The sequence below is a fragment of the Pseudorca crassidens genome, chromosome 8 (genome assembly GCF_039906515.1).
Source record: "Pseudorca crassidens isolate mPseCra1 chromosome 8, mPseCra1.hap1, whole genome shotgun sequence".
In the NCBI taxonomy this organism is placed as follows: domain Eukaryota; kingdom Metazoa; phylum Chordata; class Mammalia; order Artiodactyla; family Delphinidae; genus Pseudorca; species Pseudorca crassidens.
This window is the reverse complement of record NC_090303.1, coordinates 101,730,430-101,746,515: the sequence shown is the minus strand read 5'-3', so window position 1 is coordinate 101,746,515 and position 16,086 is coordinate 101,730,430. Positions and strand designations below refer to the sequence as shown.

The following is a 16,086-nucleotide window of genomic DNA, read 5'->3' as shown; positions in this document are numbered from 1 at the left end:
TATTATTTATTTATTTATTGCCTCTACGTACAGATGAGGAAAGCAAGCTTAGATGGTTAAGAAACGTGCCCCAAACCTCAGCCGGTGGGAGGGAGAGTTACGTCAGCAGTGTCTGCAGGACCCGAAGTCCTTCGTCCACAACCTGCACCCTGAGGTCTCCACGTGCTCCAGGCCAAACCAAACTTGTTGCAGCTTCCAGAACATTCCATGCTGTTTCCTTCCTGTTTTTTTGCCTACACACTGTTCTCCCTGTTGCATTTTGAGAATTATGAGTAAGCGAGTTTGGCAAAAGCAAGTGGTGTGGACGTGCGAGAGCACGGAGAGTAGACAGGAGGGTGGAAGCAAGGGATGGCGTGAGGCAATCCAAGCTGTATTTGGGTTTTTGAGACGGGGCGGGAATACACCCCCGTGCCCTCCCGTTCCTGAAGGGGGCGCTGTGGCTTTCTACTTGGGATCAGGACACCAAAACCTGTGGTTTCAGCATTTCAGGCTGAGGCTGAAAAGTGCATACAGCAGGCCTGCATCTCATGGACTTAAACCGGGCTTAGCCTGGCACAGAGCCGTTGTCATGGCGACACATCATTACCATGGCGCTACTGAGAGTGGGAATAACCGCCCAGTCACTGACCATCGATCTGCACATCTTTTGTGTCTTCCCCTACGAAACATTTCCCTTCAAGGCAGGTCCACACATGAGAAACCACTTCAGGCTGACGAGAGTCAGAACCCCCAGCATAAATCTATCTTCTCTGCTGGGGCCAAGGGAAGAAATGGGGAGAATTTGCTACCAAAGGTGGCTTATGACAGGGGCCTAACAATTTACCTCCCAGGAGCCCGTGCCCCTGCCCCGTGGCTCAATTTCAAATCCCAGTCACTGATATTCCCACTTCACCTCCCAACTTCCTGATGCTACCTCAGGCCTGGCTTCTCCAGGGTCTGTCCTCACTCTACCTGAGAGTAGAGCTCTGAAAAAACAGTTCCCACAATTTCACAAGTCTTATCGTTTATCCCAACCATACTATTATTATCATTAATGATAAGACTATCATTATTATTACTATTATTACCCTTCCTTCAAGGCTCAGCTCCAGTTTTCAGGAAGCACTCCCTGCACTAAAAGTTAGTAATACTACTTGTGGACCCTAACCCAGGTCTTCTTCCTCCCTTCCTTTTCCCCCAGAGCTCTTGGTCTGTATCACATTTACTCATTCAACAAACACTTATTGACCATCTACAAAGTGTCAGGCACTGTACTAGGTTCTGGACACTGAACAGAATAAACGTCTGTTTGCATACAATAAACACAATACGTAAGTAAACTACGCAGTGTATTAGGAAGGGAACATACGCCAAGGAGAAAAATGAGCAAAGAAGGGAGACGTGGAATGCCCAGCAAGTGGATTTCAGTGTAAAAAAGGTGGCCTAGGAGGCGCTCACTGAGTGCATTAGAGCGGAGAGCCAGAAGAAAGGGGAAACTAGATCACTGGGATTTCAAGAAAAATGACATTGCAGGCAGACAGTAGCCAGTGCAAAGGCCCTGAGGCACAAGGGCGTCTGGCCTGTTGAGCACAGCTGGGCGCACAGCCGGCTGGACCGAGGTCAGGAGCGAGTAAGTGGTGGGAGATGAGGCCAGACAGGAATGGAGGTCTTGTAGATCACTGTGGGTCCACGGGCTTTTGTGTGTGTGAGATTGGAGACTTTGGGGGTTTGGGGCAGAGGGTCACTCTAACTGATGTTTTGAGAATAGATCACAGGGGCTGGGGGTGGAAGTAGAAACCAGTTACCAGGTGACAGATGATCCAGTTTGGAGCAGACTGACACTAAGGAGGTGGTGAGAAGGGGGTGTTCTGGCTGTGCTCTGACGGTAGGACCACCTGGATTTGCTGATGGGATCGGAAGTGTGTATGGAGAAAACAGGCAGAGACAGCTCGGTTTCTGGCTTGAGTAACAGGAAGGCTGGCAAGGCTGTGGTGAGAAGGGAAGACGGTGAGGAAGAACAGCTTAGCGAGCGGGAGGAGGGGGACTTACACTCGGGGGTGTTCAGTTTGAGACCTGCATCTATGAGACCCACAGAGGAGACGTCAGGCAGGCGTTTGGATCTGTGCGTCTGGAGTTCACAGAAAGAGGTCCAGACCAGAGGCATCGTCATGGGACTCATTAGGGAACCGATGATTTCTAAAGCCACAAGACAGGATGAGCACACAAGGGAGAGGAGGTCCCAGGATGGAGCCTTGGGCCACCAGCATGAGTAGATCAGGAGGGACAGTTACGGAGACCAGGAAAAATAGCCATGGAGGTAGAAGGAAAGCCACAGCGTGATGTCAGCAGGGGAAGGAAGTGCTTTGAGGAAGAGGGAGACAGTCAGTGCTGCCGGGAGCTGAAGAAGATGAGGCTGGGGACCGAGGTGATTCAGAAACATGGCAGCCCAGAGCTTCAGGGCAGTGTTGGCTCCAAAGCCAATTGCAGGAGGGTCTGAAGAGGAAAATCAGGGGAAAAGGGGGGACAATAAGGCTAGCCAGCTTTTTGGAGGGTCTTGGTTGGAAAGGGCGTTAGACAAGCGGGCAGCTGGAGGGGGACCTGGTGGGAAGGTGGCGGTAGTGAGAGCGGCCGGGAAAGCACATTCCTGGCGGGGCTGCAGATTCCCAGGAGCTTCAGGTCTCCCGATGCCTGGGTAGGACTCCAGGCCGATGAGGTCAGCATCTTGGGGGCCCCTTGTTCTTTTTTCAAAAGCTTGTCAGGTGATTGCAACCTGTAGCCAAGGTTAAGAAACAACGCACTAGAAACGTTGACGGAGTGGGAAAGGGAGGGAGTCATTGCTTGAGTAGAGGACGGGGCGTCTGGTGAAAAGAAGAGAGTGTCTTTCATGGGGGGAGTGGGCCTGGTGTGCCTCTGTGGGTGTCATCGCCGGGGGGAGCGTGGTGGGAGTTCCCTTCTGAGTGTCCCTTTTTCGGAGAAAGAGGTGAGAGGTTATCAGGGGGAGTGAGAGCGGAGGGGACAGTTGGAGGCTCGAGGAGGGTGAAAGGAGAGAGAAGGCACCGGGAAGTGTCCCGTGGTCCCAGGCAGCACCTTTAAGGGCCTCTTAAGCTTGTGGTCAGTAACTGAAAGTGCGACCACTCAGCCTGGTGACCCTCTCCCTGCAGCGCCACGGTCTGGGCACCTGCTCTGGGGCCAGCAGACCCGACTGAAGTCCTGGCTCTGCCACGTGGTGCTGTGTGGCCGTCTTATTTAATGTCCCGCAGTCTTCATTCCTTTGCTGTGAAATAGTGACAGGACCTTTCGCCGAGGAATGTGTTAGAGGTGAGAGGTCATTGCAAGCACCTGGTCCCCCTTAGGCACATCGTCGTCATAAACGTCAGCTCCTGCTGTAATGGCCAATTACTTCCGGACGGGCTGCAGCCTCTCCAAAGAGCCTGGCTGATCTCCTCTTTGGACGGCGGGGCCTGTGCTTTCTCCTCCGTGTCCATCAGAGAACATGTTATGTGCCGGCCACATGGAAATCACTCGGTCAATAAATGCCCTTGGCAGAAAAATTAACTACTTCGTGAGCATTCGTCACGGTATAAGCTCTGAGATCACTGAAAGTAAGAAGACGGCAAAAGCAAGGTGCAGGTACAGTCTGTTTCCCCAGCCCAGGCAGACCTCGGAGATACTGCAGGGTGGGTTCCAGAGCACATGAAAGCAAGGTATGCCTGTATTCTCTCCTCTACGACCCTCCCCATTTAACTACTGGGATTCTGATCATCTCTGCAAAGTTATAAATAAAATGCATGGTCCACACGTCTTCTACTTACAAGAAAAACATCAGTTCACGTACAACAAAAGCACACATATAACACGGCCATTAAAAGAAGGATGAGAAACGTGACTGGACAACCTGACAGGGGACAGACCAGAGACCCCACGGGGAGCCACGCGTCTTCACGCTGGGCTTCCTGAGGTTGAGCAAGTGCGCCTGTTTGAAGACAGCACTCCCGATTCTGCAGGCGGTATCTTCATCTGGCTGAAATGATTTTTTTTCTCTCTCTGTGTTTCAGAAAATGGCACGTTTTCAGAGCCCTTTAAGACACAGCTTCCTCTGGGCTGGGAGGTGGTCGCTGGTGACAGCACAAGAGCCCGGGTGCTTTCACTCTCTGCCCCCAAAGCCCACTAATGGTGAAACAGAGACGGCTGGGGGCCCCCTATTCCTGGGCTAATAAGCAGTGGCCTCATGGGAAAGGGGTGCTGACTACCCTATTGCCGAAGGGTAGGAAGGAGGTGAAGGTCAGGCAGGTATCAGGGGCCCTGCCAGCCAGCTTCCAGGTCTGCCTGAAGCGTAGGGCTGTCCCTGGTGAGGAGCCGCAAAGACGTACGGGGAGAGGCCAGCCTGGCACCATTCAACGGGATGCCATGTCCGCCGCAGATTCTGTGATCAGAGGGTCAGGGACCCCGGGCTGAGCCCCCCACCTGCTCCCACGCTGTCAGCTCGTGGGCCTTTGCTGCTGCCCACGGGCCCCTGACATGTCCATTCCAGCAGCACAAAGAAGCAAAGCGTGACATCGTCGTGCAAGAATGTGGGTCCTTCCTCCCACGGGCTTCTCTGTGCGTGGGACCTAACAGTGATGATAAGATGCTCATATTAGTAGAGGGCTTCATGCCCTACAAACTGCTGTTACATGTACTTCCTCCTTCAGGTCTCAGAATAACGGGCCAGGTGGGGCACACGCCCACTGTCCAGGCGAGGAAGCTGAGGCAGGGGCGGCCCACGGTGCCAGCAGGGTGGGGGTGGACAGGGGGCCTCAAATCCAGGACCCAGCTTGCTCCGGGGAGGGGTCGAGGCAGTGTGTCAACAGCCGGCCGGCAGCGGAGGGGGCCAGGGCTCGCGGGCTCAGCATCTTCCTCACTGGAAAGGGGTGATTAGAGCAGAGGTCCTCCGAGTCCCCCGGGTTCTGACGCCCCGGGATCCTGTGACAAGGATTATTCTTACACACTCAGCTCACACGTCACAGGTCGGGATGAGTTCTCGGGGAGGCACCGTGCAGCCATCAGGCGCCACGAGGGCACAGCTCTCCCCGCGACCTGCCAGGTTTCACGGTGTGGCACGAGGGCCGCTAGTTCTGTGGCCTCAACTGGAGATGAGCCACATTGAGCCCTCATTAAAGTGGAAGCTTATGGGTATAAATGCAGCTATGGTAACGTCTGATGCAAATTTACATGTGGAACGGGTCCCCCCTGTCTCTTTTCCCTGCATTAACTTTCACGTGGCAAGGTCTGGAATCTAATTTTCTTTTTCTGCTGAGAGCTGCTAAAGGACTGGGGGAGCTTGAGGCTTGGGTGGGTGTAAATTCTGCTCAAATCCCCAACTGACTGTCTTCTTGTAGTTTTTGCTTTAGTCCGGCTGGTCAAATCACAGACGGTCAAGGCCTTTGAGACAGAGAGACTCCCGACATTCACGACAGAACGCGGCAAAGTTGCTGTCCGTCTAGAGTTGGGAGATGGATGCAGTTGGGTCCCAGACAGCTGGTTTTGTACGAGGCCTGCACCCCGGAGGTCTGGCTGCCGTTCCAGGCAGGCCCTAAAGACCGCGTGTTGAGGCCTGCTGTGTGCTCGACTCTGAAGTTGGAGGTTGACTCCAAAAAAATTAAGTCAGTCTTGAAAAAATACAACAGATAAACCTTTCGGCAAACAATAGGAAGCAGCAGTTGCCTAAAATCTTTTTTTTTTTTTTTGCGGTACGCGGGCCTCTCACTGTTGTGGCCTCTCCCGTCGCGGAGCACAGGCTCCGGACGCGCAGGCTCAGCGGCCATGGCTCACGGGCCCAGCCGTTCCGCAGCATGTGGGATCTTCCCGGACCGGGGCACGAACCCGTGTCCCCTGCATCGGCAGGCGGACTCTCAACCACTGCGCCACCAGGGAAGCCCTGCCTAAACTATTTTTATGGAGCAAGGTAAGATATACAAGTGCATCCAACAAGGGTTTATCATTAAGTGCTAAGGGGCGTGGCACAGCCCATAAGTGAGGGCCTGGGTTGAGCGATAGGGCTCCAACATGTCTCTCTGGGGCCACAATTCAACCCACACAGCCTGCTTATGGTCACAGAGCCCATAAGAAGAACCCACTGTGGCCCAAGACCAGCTGTAGCAAGGGGCACTTACAGTCATCCCACCCTCCCTCTTCTTCATCCCCCTAAGACAAGAGGCCCAAGGAACCACGGGGCAGCTGCTCCCCAAACAAGCGCAGAGAGGTGAGCTTGTGCGGTACAAGGCGGGATGCAGTGGCCATGGAGGTGACACCCAACTCTCCTTCCAAAGGACCTGGGCCAGAGGCACCCCTGATGGACAGCTCCAGACCCCCCCACCTCGGGGTCTCCACTGCGTTTGTCCCGAGGCCACGCTTTCCCCAGGCTGTCCCCACGGAGTGACAGAACATGTGGGGTTCTAGAGCTGCCCGTCCCTGCTGGTCAGTTTTCCTCTGACTGCTGACTTTTGCTTGGAGACTCCCCAGCTGGTCTGGTCAAACTTTCTCGGAACCGTGTGGCCTGAGGCTTTTCCCACCCAAACCTGCCTTCCCACCCTCCGTCCACAGGTGTCAGACCTACACCCGGCCTGAGGCTCTCCCCGCCCACCCCTGCTCGTTGCCTTGTATCCTTCGCAGGCATTTCCCCCCTTACACCTCTTGCGTGTCTAATCCCGTCTTGGCATCTACCTCCCCAAGGATTCCAACAGAAACAGGAGCCTCTGAAGTTGTCCGTTTCTTTGTACGAAAGGGAGAGAGAGAGACGAACTGAGTAATCCCTGGGATGCTAGTAATGCCGCCTGAGACAGATCCCGTTTTTCATTAATAAGGGTCAGGGAGAGCACAATTCACAGGCTACTGAGATGTGGACAGAGACTGTGATAAAGGAATTTCACTTTGACCTGCAGCAGAAATTCCCACTGGATTCTTTGTGCCTCTTCTATATACTAAGGATTTTGCTTGGTACTTTCACAAATATGCCATCATGTTTACTCACATTGAGACTTTTTGCTCTTTGCACCTCACAAACTGGCCCTAAATTAATTTTAAAAATAGTTCCCAAATATTTGAGCCATGGGAAAATCATTAGACTAAATATAGAGCTTCCCAATGGACTATTATAATACCATTATTTGTGTCTGTTACCTCGCTCTCAAGGAGAGTGGAAGAGTGATGGAATACAAGGCAGGGTATTTTGTGATCTCATGTAGCCCTAGGACCAGCCATTTTGTGAATCTGAATTTACAAACAGAAAGAGATATTAGGATTAAAAAAAAAATGAGGATGTGAGTAAACCAGAGGAAAGTAGGTTCTTTTGCATCAGATCTTAGAAATTCTCTGAACTAGCAATCTGACCGTTTCTATCAGCTCAACAACCTTGTTTTCTTCTCATTACTCGGTCCATCCCCTAGCCTGGAGGTATCTGGTTACAGTACCACGGAAGTTTAACCAAAAATAAAGAGAACTGAATTATGCCTGTCAAAGCAAATGACCAGCATACACTTGATGGTGCTGGGTCTTAGCTTCTGTAATCACTACTTTTTTCTTGCTCAGGTAACTTGAAAAATTACTAAGGGACATCAATAATCCCAGTCATCAGTATACTTTAATCAGGCTTTCTCCACTTACAAAGGGAAAACTTCTCCTCCTATAGAAGATTTACACACTCCAATTCCATAAACACCCATCATAGATCCTCATCTGAACCCCCATAGTACCAAGAATACCCAATGCCTCTGCTTGAGTTGAGCCTCTGAAAATGGCCCTGGCAACCCACAAGCACTGTTTGGAGTGTTACAACTGCCGAGACTTGCCTTCCTGCAGATACTCAGAATGGGCTTGGGGATATATACCCTGGGGCTGCAGGCCCTCTGAGAGATCCCAGGTCATGAGGGCCAGGGCTACCTGACCACAACGAGGAACGTGTCAGGGGTGGCCGAGGGGCAGAGAGGTTGTGCTGTGACAGCTAAGTAACAGGTACTGGTATTAGTTACAAACGCTGCTTACACAGCCTTCCTTTGCTCCCCTCCTCCCTTCCTGCCTCTCTTTTCCTCTCCTCACCTTGTTCTACAAAGAATAACCTACAGGGGGACCAAAACAATACAACAAGATTAAGTTAATTAAAAGTGAGAAGTCTGTCAGTGAGGACTCTTGCCTCGCAAGAGACAGAAATCCAGCTCTATCTTAAGAAAAGACACAGGGGGAGGGAGGAGGAACTGGTCTTAGGGACAATGGGGACCAAGGCTTCCATGTTCTCCCCATCCTACTTCTCTCTCAGTGCTGTGTTCAATCTCTCAGGCTACTGTCCTTCAATCGGGGTCAGCTCCAGTTAGAATCCCAGGGAAGGGCTCTGATTGGCTGCCCAGGACCACTCCCCCAAGAGGGTGCTTATGATTGGCTGAGCAGGTGGGCAGGGACCAGAACACTGAGTCAGAGGGGCTGCCTCTACCCCCTCAGCTGCCCCTGGACCTATGGCAACTTTGGAACAGTGCTTCTGGGAAATGAGCTCTCCTCTGGGGTGGACGTCACCTCTGAGGGCAGGCCAGATGGACTTGAGAAGGTTACAGGGCGTGTGCCCAGGAAATTATGGACTTTTTGCAATTTTCCAGAGGAATTCAGGAAAGCAAACAGCACTGACCGTGCCACTGCCATGTGCCTGCTTTGGGGACTGACATGGAGAAAAGAATGGAACTTTTTTTTTTTTTGAGGCTTTAACGTTTTTATTTAGGAAAAGACTGAATCTGAAACTATAATGGTTCAATCTAAAGCATCCCTTTTTCAAGTGGAGTCAATTTATGTAAAATATTTTTTCTTGTCTATAAAAAACAAACTGAACAGTATTTTGATTATGAGGAAATACAGACATGTACTTCATAAAAGAAATAGGATGCTATCTATCATAAAAGAAATAGGATGCTCTTTCCCTTCCCCTCTTGCATCTCCCATGCATGGGGCTTACACTCTCCCAGGCATTCTAATGCCTGCATTTCGAGGTGGTTACAAAGTTGCCTGCAGATACTCCACCAGGGAGTGGCAGAGGCAGGTCTGACTCCAGAGGCTGTGCTCCTCCCACCCCTCTTCCCTAAATATGACCGAAAACCCTAGTAGCCATAAAAAAACAAATCGATAGAACAAACTATACAAAAAGGAGCCAATCTTGCATGAAAAAAGGGCAAGATAAATGAAGCCAAAAGGTCAATAAATAGACTGGGAAGAAATGTTTGCAACCCACAGTACTGACAAGGGGCAAATTTTTGCAATATATATGAAGGGTTCCTACAAAAAGACAAGGCAGGAGAAAGGACAAAGAGCACAGACAATCACAGAAAGGGAACCCTGAAGGAAATACGAATGTACAAAGCCATGTTCATCCTCATTCATAACATGAAAAAGGCACAGTAAAACTCCAATGAGACACTATTTTCACCTAACAGGTTGGAAAGTATCACAGAGTTAGAAAATATACTGTATTGGAGAGGGCCTGGGCAGACAGGCGTGGGCATACACTGGTGGTGGGAGCGAAGACCACTCAACCTCTGAGAAGGACCAATTTCCGGCCTATGGAAATGAACCAGGTACACACGCTCTGCCCCAGCAGCTCCCATCACGTGCCCTCAGACCCCTGCCAAATGTGTGAAATGACGTACGTGCGAGCCAGCCCTGGAAGCGGCCTAAATTTCCATCAGGAGGGGACAGCTCAAATACACCTAATGTAATAAATAATAAATCATAATCACGACAAATCGTGTAACGTTTATACAACGGGATAGTATGCGGCCGTTCCCAAGGACGACGCAGCTCCCTGTCAGCAGATACACACAATCCTCCAGACGCGTCCCCGAATTAGAAGCCACACACGGTGCTCTCCCACTTGTGGGGGGAAACGTCTGCACGAGCCACCCTCCCACTCTCCTGCAGGAGGCTGCACACCTTTCCCCTCTCCTCAAACCTCCCACACCTCTCCCTCCATCCGCTGGTGGCATCGTTTCCTATCCCTGAGGAAACCTGAAGTGGTCAGGAAGACCCCACTCCCTGCCCGCAGGCCCGCGTCCTCCCTCTGCCCCTCCTGTCCCACGATGGGCTGTCCTCTACTGGCACGCCTCACCCCTCCGGCCTGCCCCAGGATTTCGCTACTGAAGTTTCTCCTTCTCTTTTCTGCATCCTCAATTCCTTCCCCTGACGGTGACAGGGTCATGACACTGGCAGATGAACATGCTGTAACATCCCCCTCCTTAAAAATGAGACAGCCCTCTCCCGACCCACATTCCTCTCTTGCACTGCCCCGTTTCTCCGCTCCCCTGTAAGCGAAGCTCCCGGGAACAGCCGTCCGCTTTGTGCCACGTCCACTGCCCTGTCCCTTGTGAACCCGCTCCACAGGGCTGCTGCCCCGGCCACTCCTCGCCCATGTCAAGGCTGCCGGGGGCTCCATGTCACCAAACCCCACGGTCATCTTTTTTTTTTTTTTTTTAACTTTTTAAAAAAATTGAAGCGTAGTTGATTTACAATGTCATGTTAGTTTCCGGTGTACAGCAAAGTGATTCAGCTATACATATACACGTATCTATTCTTTTTCAAATTCTTCTCCCATTTAGGTTATTACAGAATATTGGGCAGGGTCCCCGGCGCTAGACAGTAGGTCCTTGTTGGTTATCCACTTTAAATATAGCCGTGTGCACCGCGGTCATCCTGAATACTCTTGTCACTCACAGAGCACCTACTACTCCTTCCCTCCCCAGACACTCGTCTGGTGGTCTCTGGATCCACCTCTCTTGGCTGTCTTCCTAATTCACGGCTGCTCCTTCGTGGACCCTTTGCTCACTCCTCCTTACCTCCCCAACCTCTACCCGGGGTGGGGGCACTGGTGCAGTCCTGACACCTTCTCTTTGCTGTCTACACTCGTACCTGGCTCTCTTCGCGTTTCATGGCTTGAAATGCCAGCCTTTGGTCGATGACTTCCAAATGCATATCTCCAGCCAGATGTCTCCCCTGTCGTTCTGGGATTTTCCCTCAGGTGTCTGGCATCTCAGATTCACTACAGCCAAAAGCAGACTCTCTACCTCCCAGCCCCTCCCGGGAGACGGGATCGTTCCACTTGCTCAGGCCCAAAACTTCAGAGCCACACAGGGCACTCTTTTCTCTCAGACCCCACATCCAATCTATCCGCAATTCTGGGGATTCTGTCTTCAAAATATATTTGGAAGCAACTACTCACCACCCTGCCGCTCCCCCCGTGGTCGGAGCCACAGTCGTCTCTGGCTTGAATGGCAGCGATAGCTCCGCACTATGCTGCCCGGCTCCCTATTTTCACTCTACAACCTGTACACATGACGGCCGGGCTGACCCTTAAAAACTCAAACTCAATCTTGTCCTTCTTCTAGTTGACATTATCCCATCTCACTCAGATAAAAGTCCCCAAACACTAGTCCACCTGTCCTCTTGCCACCTCTGGCCACACTGCCCTCCAGACCCTTCCTAGCAGCCTCCTCCCCAGCTCTGCACCTCGTTCAGCCCCTCAGAGCCGCCAGATTTCTGCTCAAATGTTCAGGGTCAGAGCCCTAGTCGGGGCGGCCTGGCAGAAGCTGGGCCCGTGGAGGGAGGGTCTGTCTGGTGGAGTGGGAGCCACAGGGGAAAGAAACACTGCAAGATGCTGCCCCAGGAGAAACAAGGGAAGACGAAATCCCTGGGGTCCTTCCTCTTCCACTCCTCCAGACCCCAGTCTCCCCGACTGTCTCCCACTGGCCAAACCTGGCCAGACACCAGTTGGCCAAAGATCCTGGGACTGCAGTTCCTGGCAACACAGAGCAGGCAGGACAACAAACATCTGAGAGCAGAGGCAATGACCCCCCAAAGAGCACCCCCACTAGAAAGAGCAAGTCTCCAGACAGGCTGAAAAATCAGTCCCTGGTGAAGGAGTGATTAAACAACACAATGCTCTAGCTGTATCCCATCTTAGACTTGCAACGATAAACAAAAGATTTGGAACCAGCCATCCTGTCCTATGGAGATGTAGGGTCTCCTTGAAGCTCGGCTACAAAGAGCTGCTCTCCTGGCCTTCTAACCACGAGAGTCACAGACAATGCGTCGGCCTCAGCGTGTGTGCCCTGGAGTCTTGGCTGTGAGCCCGCACTGCCCCAAGCCTGCACTGCATGCCAGGGCTTTGGGAGAAGCTGGTGCACCCACCTCCACCAGATGCTGGGAAGTCCTGGACCATGGGTGAATACGCTACAATGGCAGGAAAATGTTCTCTCAGGCTGGTCAAAGAACAATGAACACTGTAATTACACCTTATTTTTTGACCTAGAGGGTAAAGAGCCACAATGAGCGGGGAGAGGAAAAACAAGCCAGGCCTCCGGCACTGTGATGCTCTTGGGAGCGTGTGTTGCAATGAACTAAAATGAGCTGACGCACAGCATTTTAGTCAGAAAATCTCTCTCTCCCCATCCTCTCCCAAGAGCTCATGCAATTCTTAGGAGTTATATTTAGGAACATTTTACAAAGTGCTGTTCTGACCCACATGGCACAGGGAGGGTTGTCAAAAACCACTATGTCCTTGAGAGCCTACTGCCTGTCCGTCCAGAGCCCTTGAACGGAGCCTCTTGTGGGCTCTGTCTGTGCACCAAGTGGGCACTTATCAATTACAGTATAAAGTGCTAAGGTACAAGGACGGGAATAGAGGCTAGCAAGGTCGAGCATGGGTTTAACTCTGGGTGTGGCTGGGCCCTCGTGGGAGGGACACTCTGAGAGCCGGGATGACAACTGTGCATGTTCAATGGGGCTCAGAGGTCAGCAGATCCAAGTCTGTACACACCTACAAATCCAGGACATGACCTGGTGCTCTGCTCCCCAAACGTGGCCAATCCCTAGGAACTGTAAATATATTTTTTCTGGAATCTTGTTGAAAAGCTGTAACTGGCATTCTTTTTTTTTTTTTTTTTTTCTTTTTTTTTAAAGTATACCTTTCAGCACTTTTTTTTCCCTTTGGCCACACCACACAGCATGCGGGATCTTAGTTCCCTGACCAGGGATCGAACCCATGCCCCCTGCAGTGGAAGCGTGGAGTCTTAATCACTGGACCGTCAGGGAAGTCTCTGTAACTGGTATTCTCAAGGCCAGGTCTGGACATCACACAGAGGGGTGGTAACGACGGTGCTGGTAAGCGCCCTCCCGTACAAGTTCACGTTCAGTTTGAACGGCAATATATGAACTTTGGGTCCAGTCTAACAACCAAAGTAATTTTATTCGTTGGGAAATTACTACAATTAATGTGCAATATTTAATCACGTCTGAAATAGACGGGTGAGAGGTCAGGAAGTCAGTCATGAGCCATCGTCAGATAACAGTGGTACGTGTTCCAAATTTCCCAGAGTTCCTCTGTCTGCTTCTGGCACGTTCAAAGCTCAGAACTAAGTTGAGAACCAACAGACACAGACCTCTAGTCAAATCCTGCAGCCCAGGGAGCCCAAACCCATTACCCGGATGGGAGGTTATATAGAGCAGCCATTGGTGGAACCAAGGACTTTCCTCCCAACTAATGCTGTTTCTGTGTTGATTACCCTCAGTCAAGGAAGGGAGCATAATGGCTGGGATTACCTATCCTTTTATTTAGCAAACCGACCCCTCCCCCTGCCCAGTGCTGGGTGGCCACACAGACCCTGCTTGCTGAACCTGTCATTCTTTAGAACTGCCGGGTGTGTGTGCAGACACAGAGCTGATCAAGACAGCAGGCTACTCTCCAGAGAAAAGATGGGAATGACAAGTCTGCCCTTGGGAGAGTATTGCCACAAGAGTTTACCTTTACCTTAATCCAAAGTACTTCTTAGATTCCATGATCGGGACTGCCTCGTGGTCAACTGGTGTTATGGGTGAAGAGCAATCTGGAACACAGAGAGAGAAGTGGCTTGCGTGGGTCCCCCCCCCACCCAGAAAATCAAAAGGGACCCAGGAAAGGGCTGTCAGGAGAGGTGCTGGTCCGGAGCACCTGCCTCCACTTCCCCCCATGGATGGGTATTCATGGTTCCATTTGCACCAGGGAGCACAAGCTGTCACAAGGTTACACAATCAGTGGCCAAGTTTAAAGGGAGATAAAAACCGGAATGTGACCCTCAGTCTGGTTTTCATGATTAGATAACACCCTCTTCGCTTGATAGCCCAGGAGCTATCAGAGCGTTTACAGAGTCGAGTCCAAGCCTCATGGTTTCCTTGTCCCAAGAGTTGCTTTCTTGCACAGAATTGAGTCACTGGTGTCCTGACTACATAGACCACTGTTTTCCCCTCAACTCTATGTCACAGGCACAGAGACCAAGGCAGCTAAGATGTTCAATCATTTGTCCAAGGTCACCCTGACAGAGGTTCCTCAATAATGCTGTCAGCCTTGTGCAAAGCTTTTCAAAAGGAGGGGCCGCATTTTTTAAATGTCATTCCAGAGGACACAACAAATTAAGATCAATGGACAGAAGTTAAATGGATTACAAAGCACTCTGACAGCTAGTCTCAGTTTCCCTCATCTGTAAAATGCCTAGGAGAGTTTTCTTAGGGGATTTTAATAGAAATTAGGTAAGATAATTAATATGAACTACCTAATATAACGTCTGGTATGTAATAGGTAATCAAAAAGTTAATTCCTTTCTTCTTCCTGACAGTGGAACATATCACCACTGAATACAGGAATTCACCAGACACAGATGTCTCTCTACAGACCCTTGTTCGCCAAGATTCCTTCTAACTGTAACATTCCAAGTTTACAGGGCAGACTTTAAATCTATGAGCGCAGCACAAATTCTAAGACTTTCTAAGTTGTCAATGCTCTACTAAGATGACTCATGGTTTCCAGAGTCATTTTCATTTACATGGGATATTAATAGACAAAATGGGGGAAAAAAAGGGGGTGGGTGGGTAGGGACTAGTTAATCTAGAAAACTAGGCTAAGTGAAATTCATCCTGTAAATTCTTAATCCAGGGTTTCATTTATGTTGACTGTTGTACTCTGTGTATTTCACTTCTCTACCAGATTGTAGGTCCTCAGTGCAGCATTTTAAATGGTCTTCTCTGAATGAAGTGCTGCCCTGGCTGGGAAAGAGCTGGCACCATCACAGTGCACCAGTGTGATGACCAGGAGCCCTGGCGGGTACATCCAATGTCCAGGGGATGTTAGTCTGGGGTGTTAGTGGTGGTATAGCAATTACACCAACACATGCGTGGTATAAAACAGGGTTAATAACATCCTCTGCCACAGATGTATTGAAACACCCCAGCAATGGCACCTAGTAGGTGCCCTATATCGGTAACTCTATGAGGAGCCTAGACAAATGATGCCCCAAATGGACACATCTTCAAAACACCCCTTTCCCCTGAGAACCTCTGTCTTAAACCATCTGTGGGGAAGGACCAGGGGTCTTTTGTTTGCTTGTTTGTTTTAAATGCTCAGTTCATCGCGAAATGATACTTTTGAAAGGTTCAATTAAAAAAGGGATTCCTAGAGCAGTAAAATTACACAAAGAGGCACAAGATACAATCGGGACAAAACACACGTCCCCATTAAAGAGGCCTTAGAAATCTTCTAAATGCCATCCCACTCCTCTTACAGATGGCAAAATTGCTCACAGCCACACCGCAGATCAGCGGCAGTGCTGGGAGAGGACTGAACTCATTCTCTTGGAACGTGGAAGCTGGTTCCCTGACAGCCCACGGTCCTGGCTAAACCCTACTTCTCATCCTTCCATCAATCAGAAGGACAGGGCCACACTAGGGTGAGCCAAAATGAGGCCCTTGCCCTGGGTGTGAAAGTTAAGGAGTTGCCCCCAAATCAGTCATGAAGATAAATAATATTTCAATGCAATATTTTGTATAGGCAAGGCTATGCTGTGATAACAAGTAAATATCAAAATCTCAGTGGCTTTAACCCAATTCAATCAAGTCCAATTCAAGTTGAGTTGCCCTCCTCCATCTTACTGGGTGCCACCTGAAACACGTGACCTCCAAGATCATGTGGTCTCCAAGATCATGGTGGGAGGGGAAAAGGGAAATGGGGCAGACATACTAACTCTTCACTGCTTGACCCAGAAATACTACTACTAATGCTACTCGCATTTCATTGGC

At 50.5% G+C, this 16,086-nt stretch overlaps 1 protein-coding gene across 2 annotated transcripts in view; it reads right to left on the bottom strand.

The window, feature by feature from the left end:
* The window catches only part of GALNTL5 (polypeptide N-acetylgalactosaminyltransferase like 5), a 125,655-nt gene that overhangs the window by 106,908 nt on the left and 2,661 nt on the right, over positions 1–16,086 (bottom strand). For both annotated transcript variants that reach the window (XM_067747504.1, XM_067747505.1), the window contains exon 2: positions 13,790–13,865. Coding sequence is in view for 1 of the 2 variants with exons in the window: in XM_067747505.1 (XP_067603606.1) it covers positions 13,790–13,818 (29 nt within the window). In the remaining variant the exon portion in view is untranslated. The remainder of the gene's footprint in view (positions 1–13,789; positions 13,866–16,086) is intronic.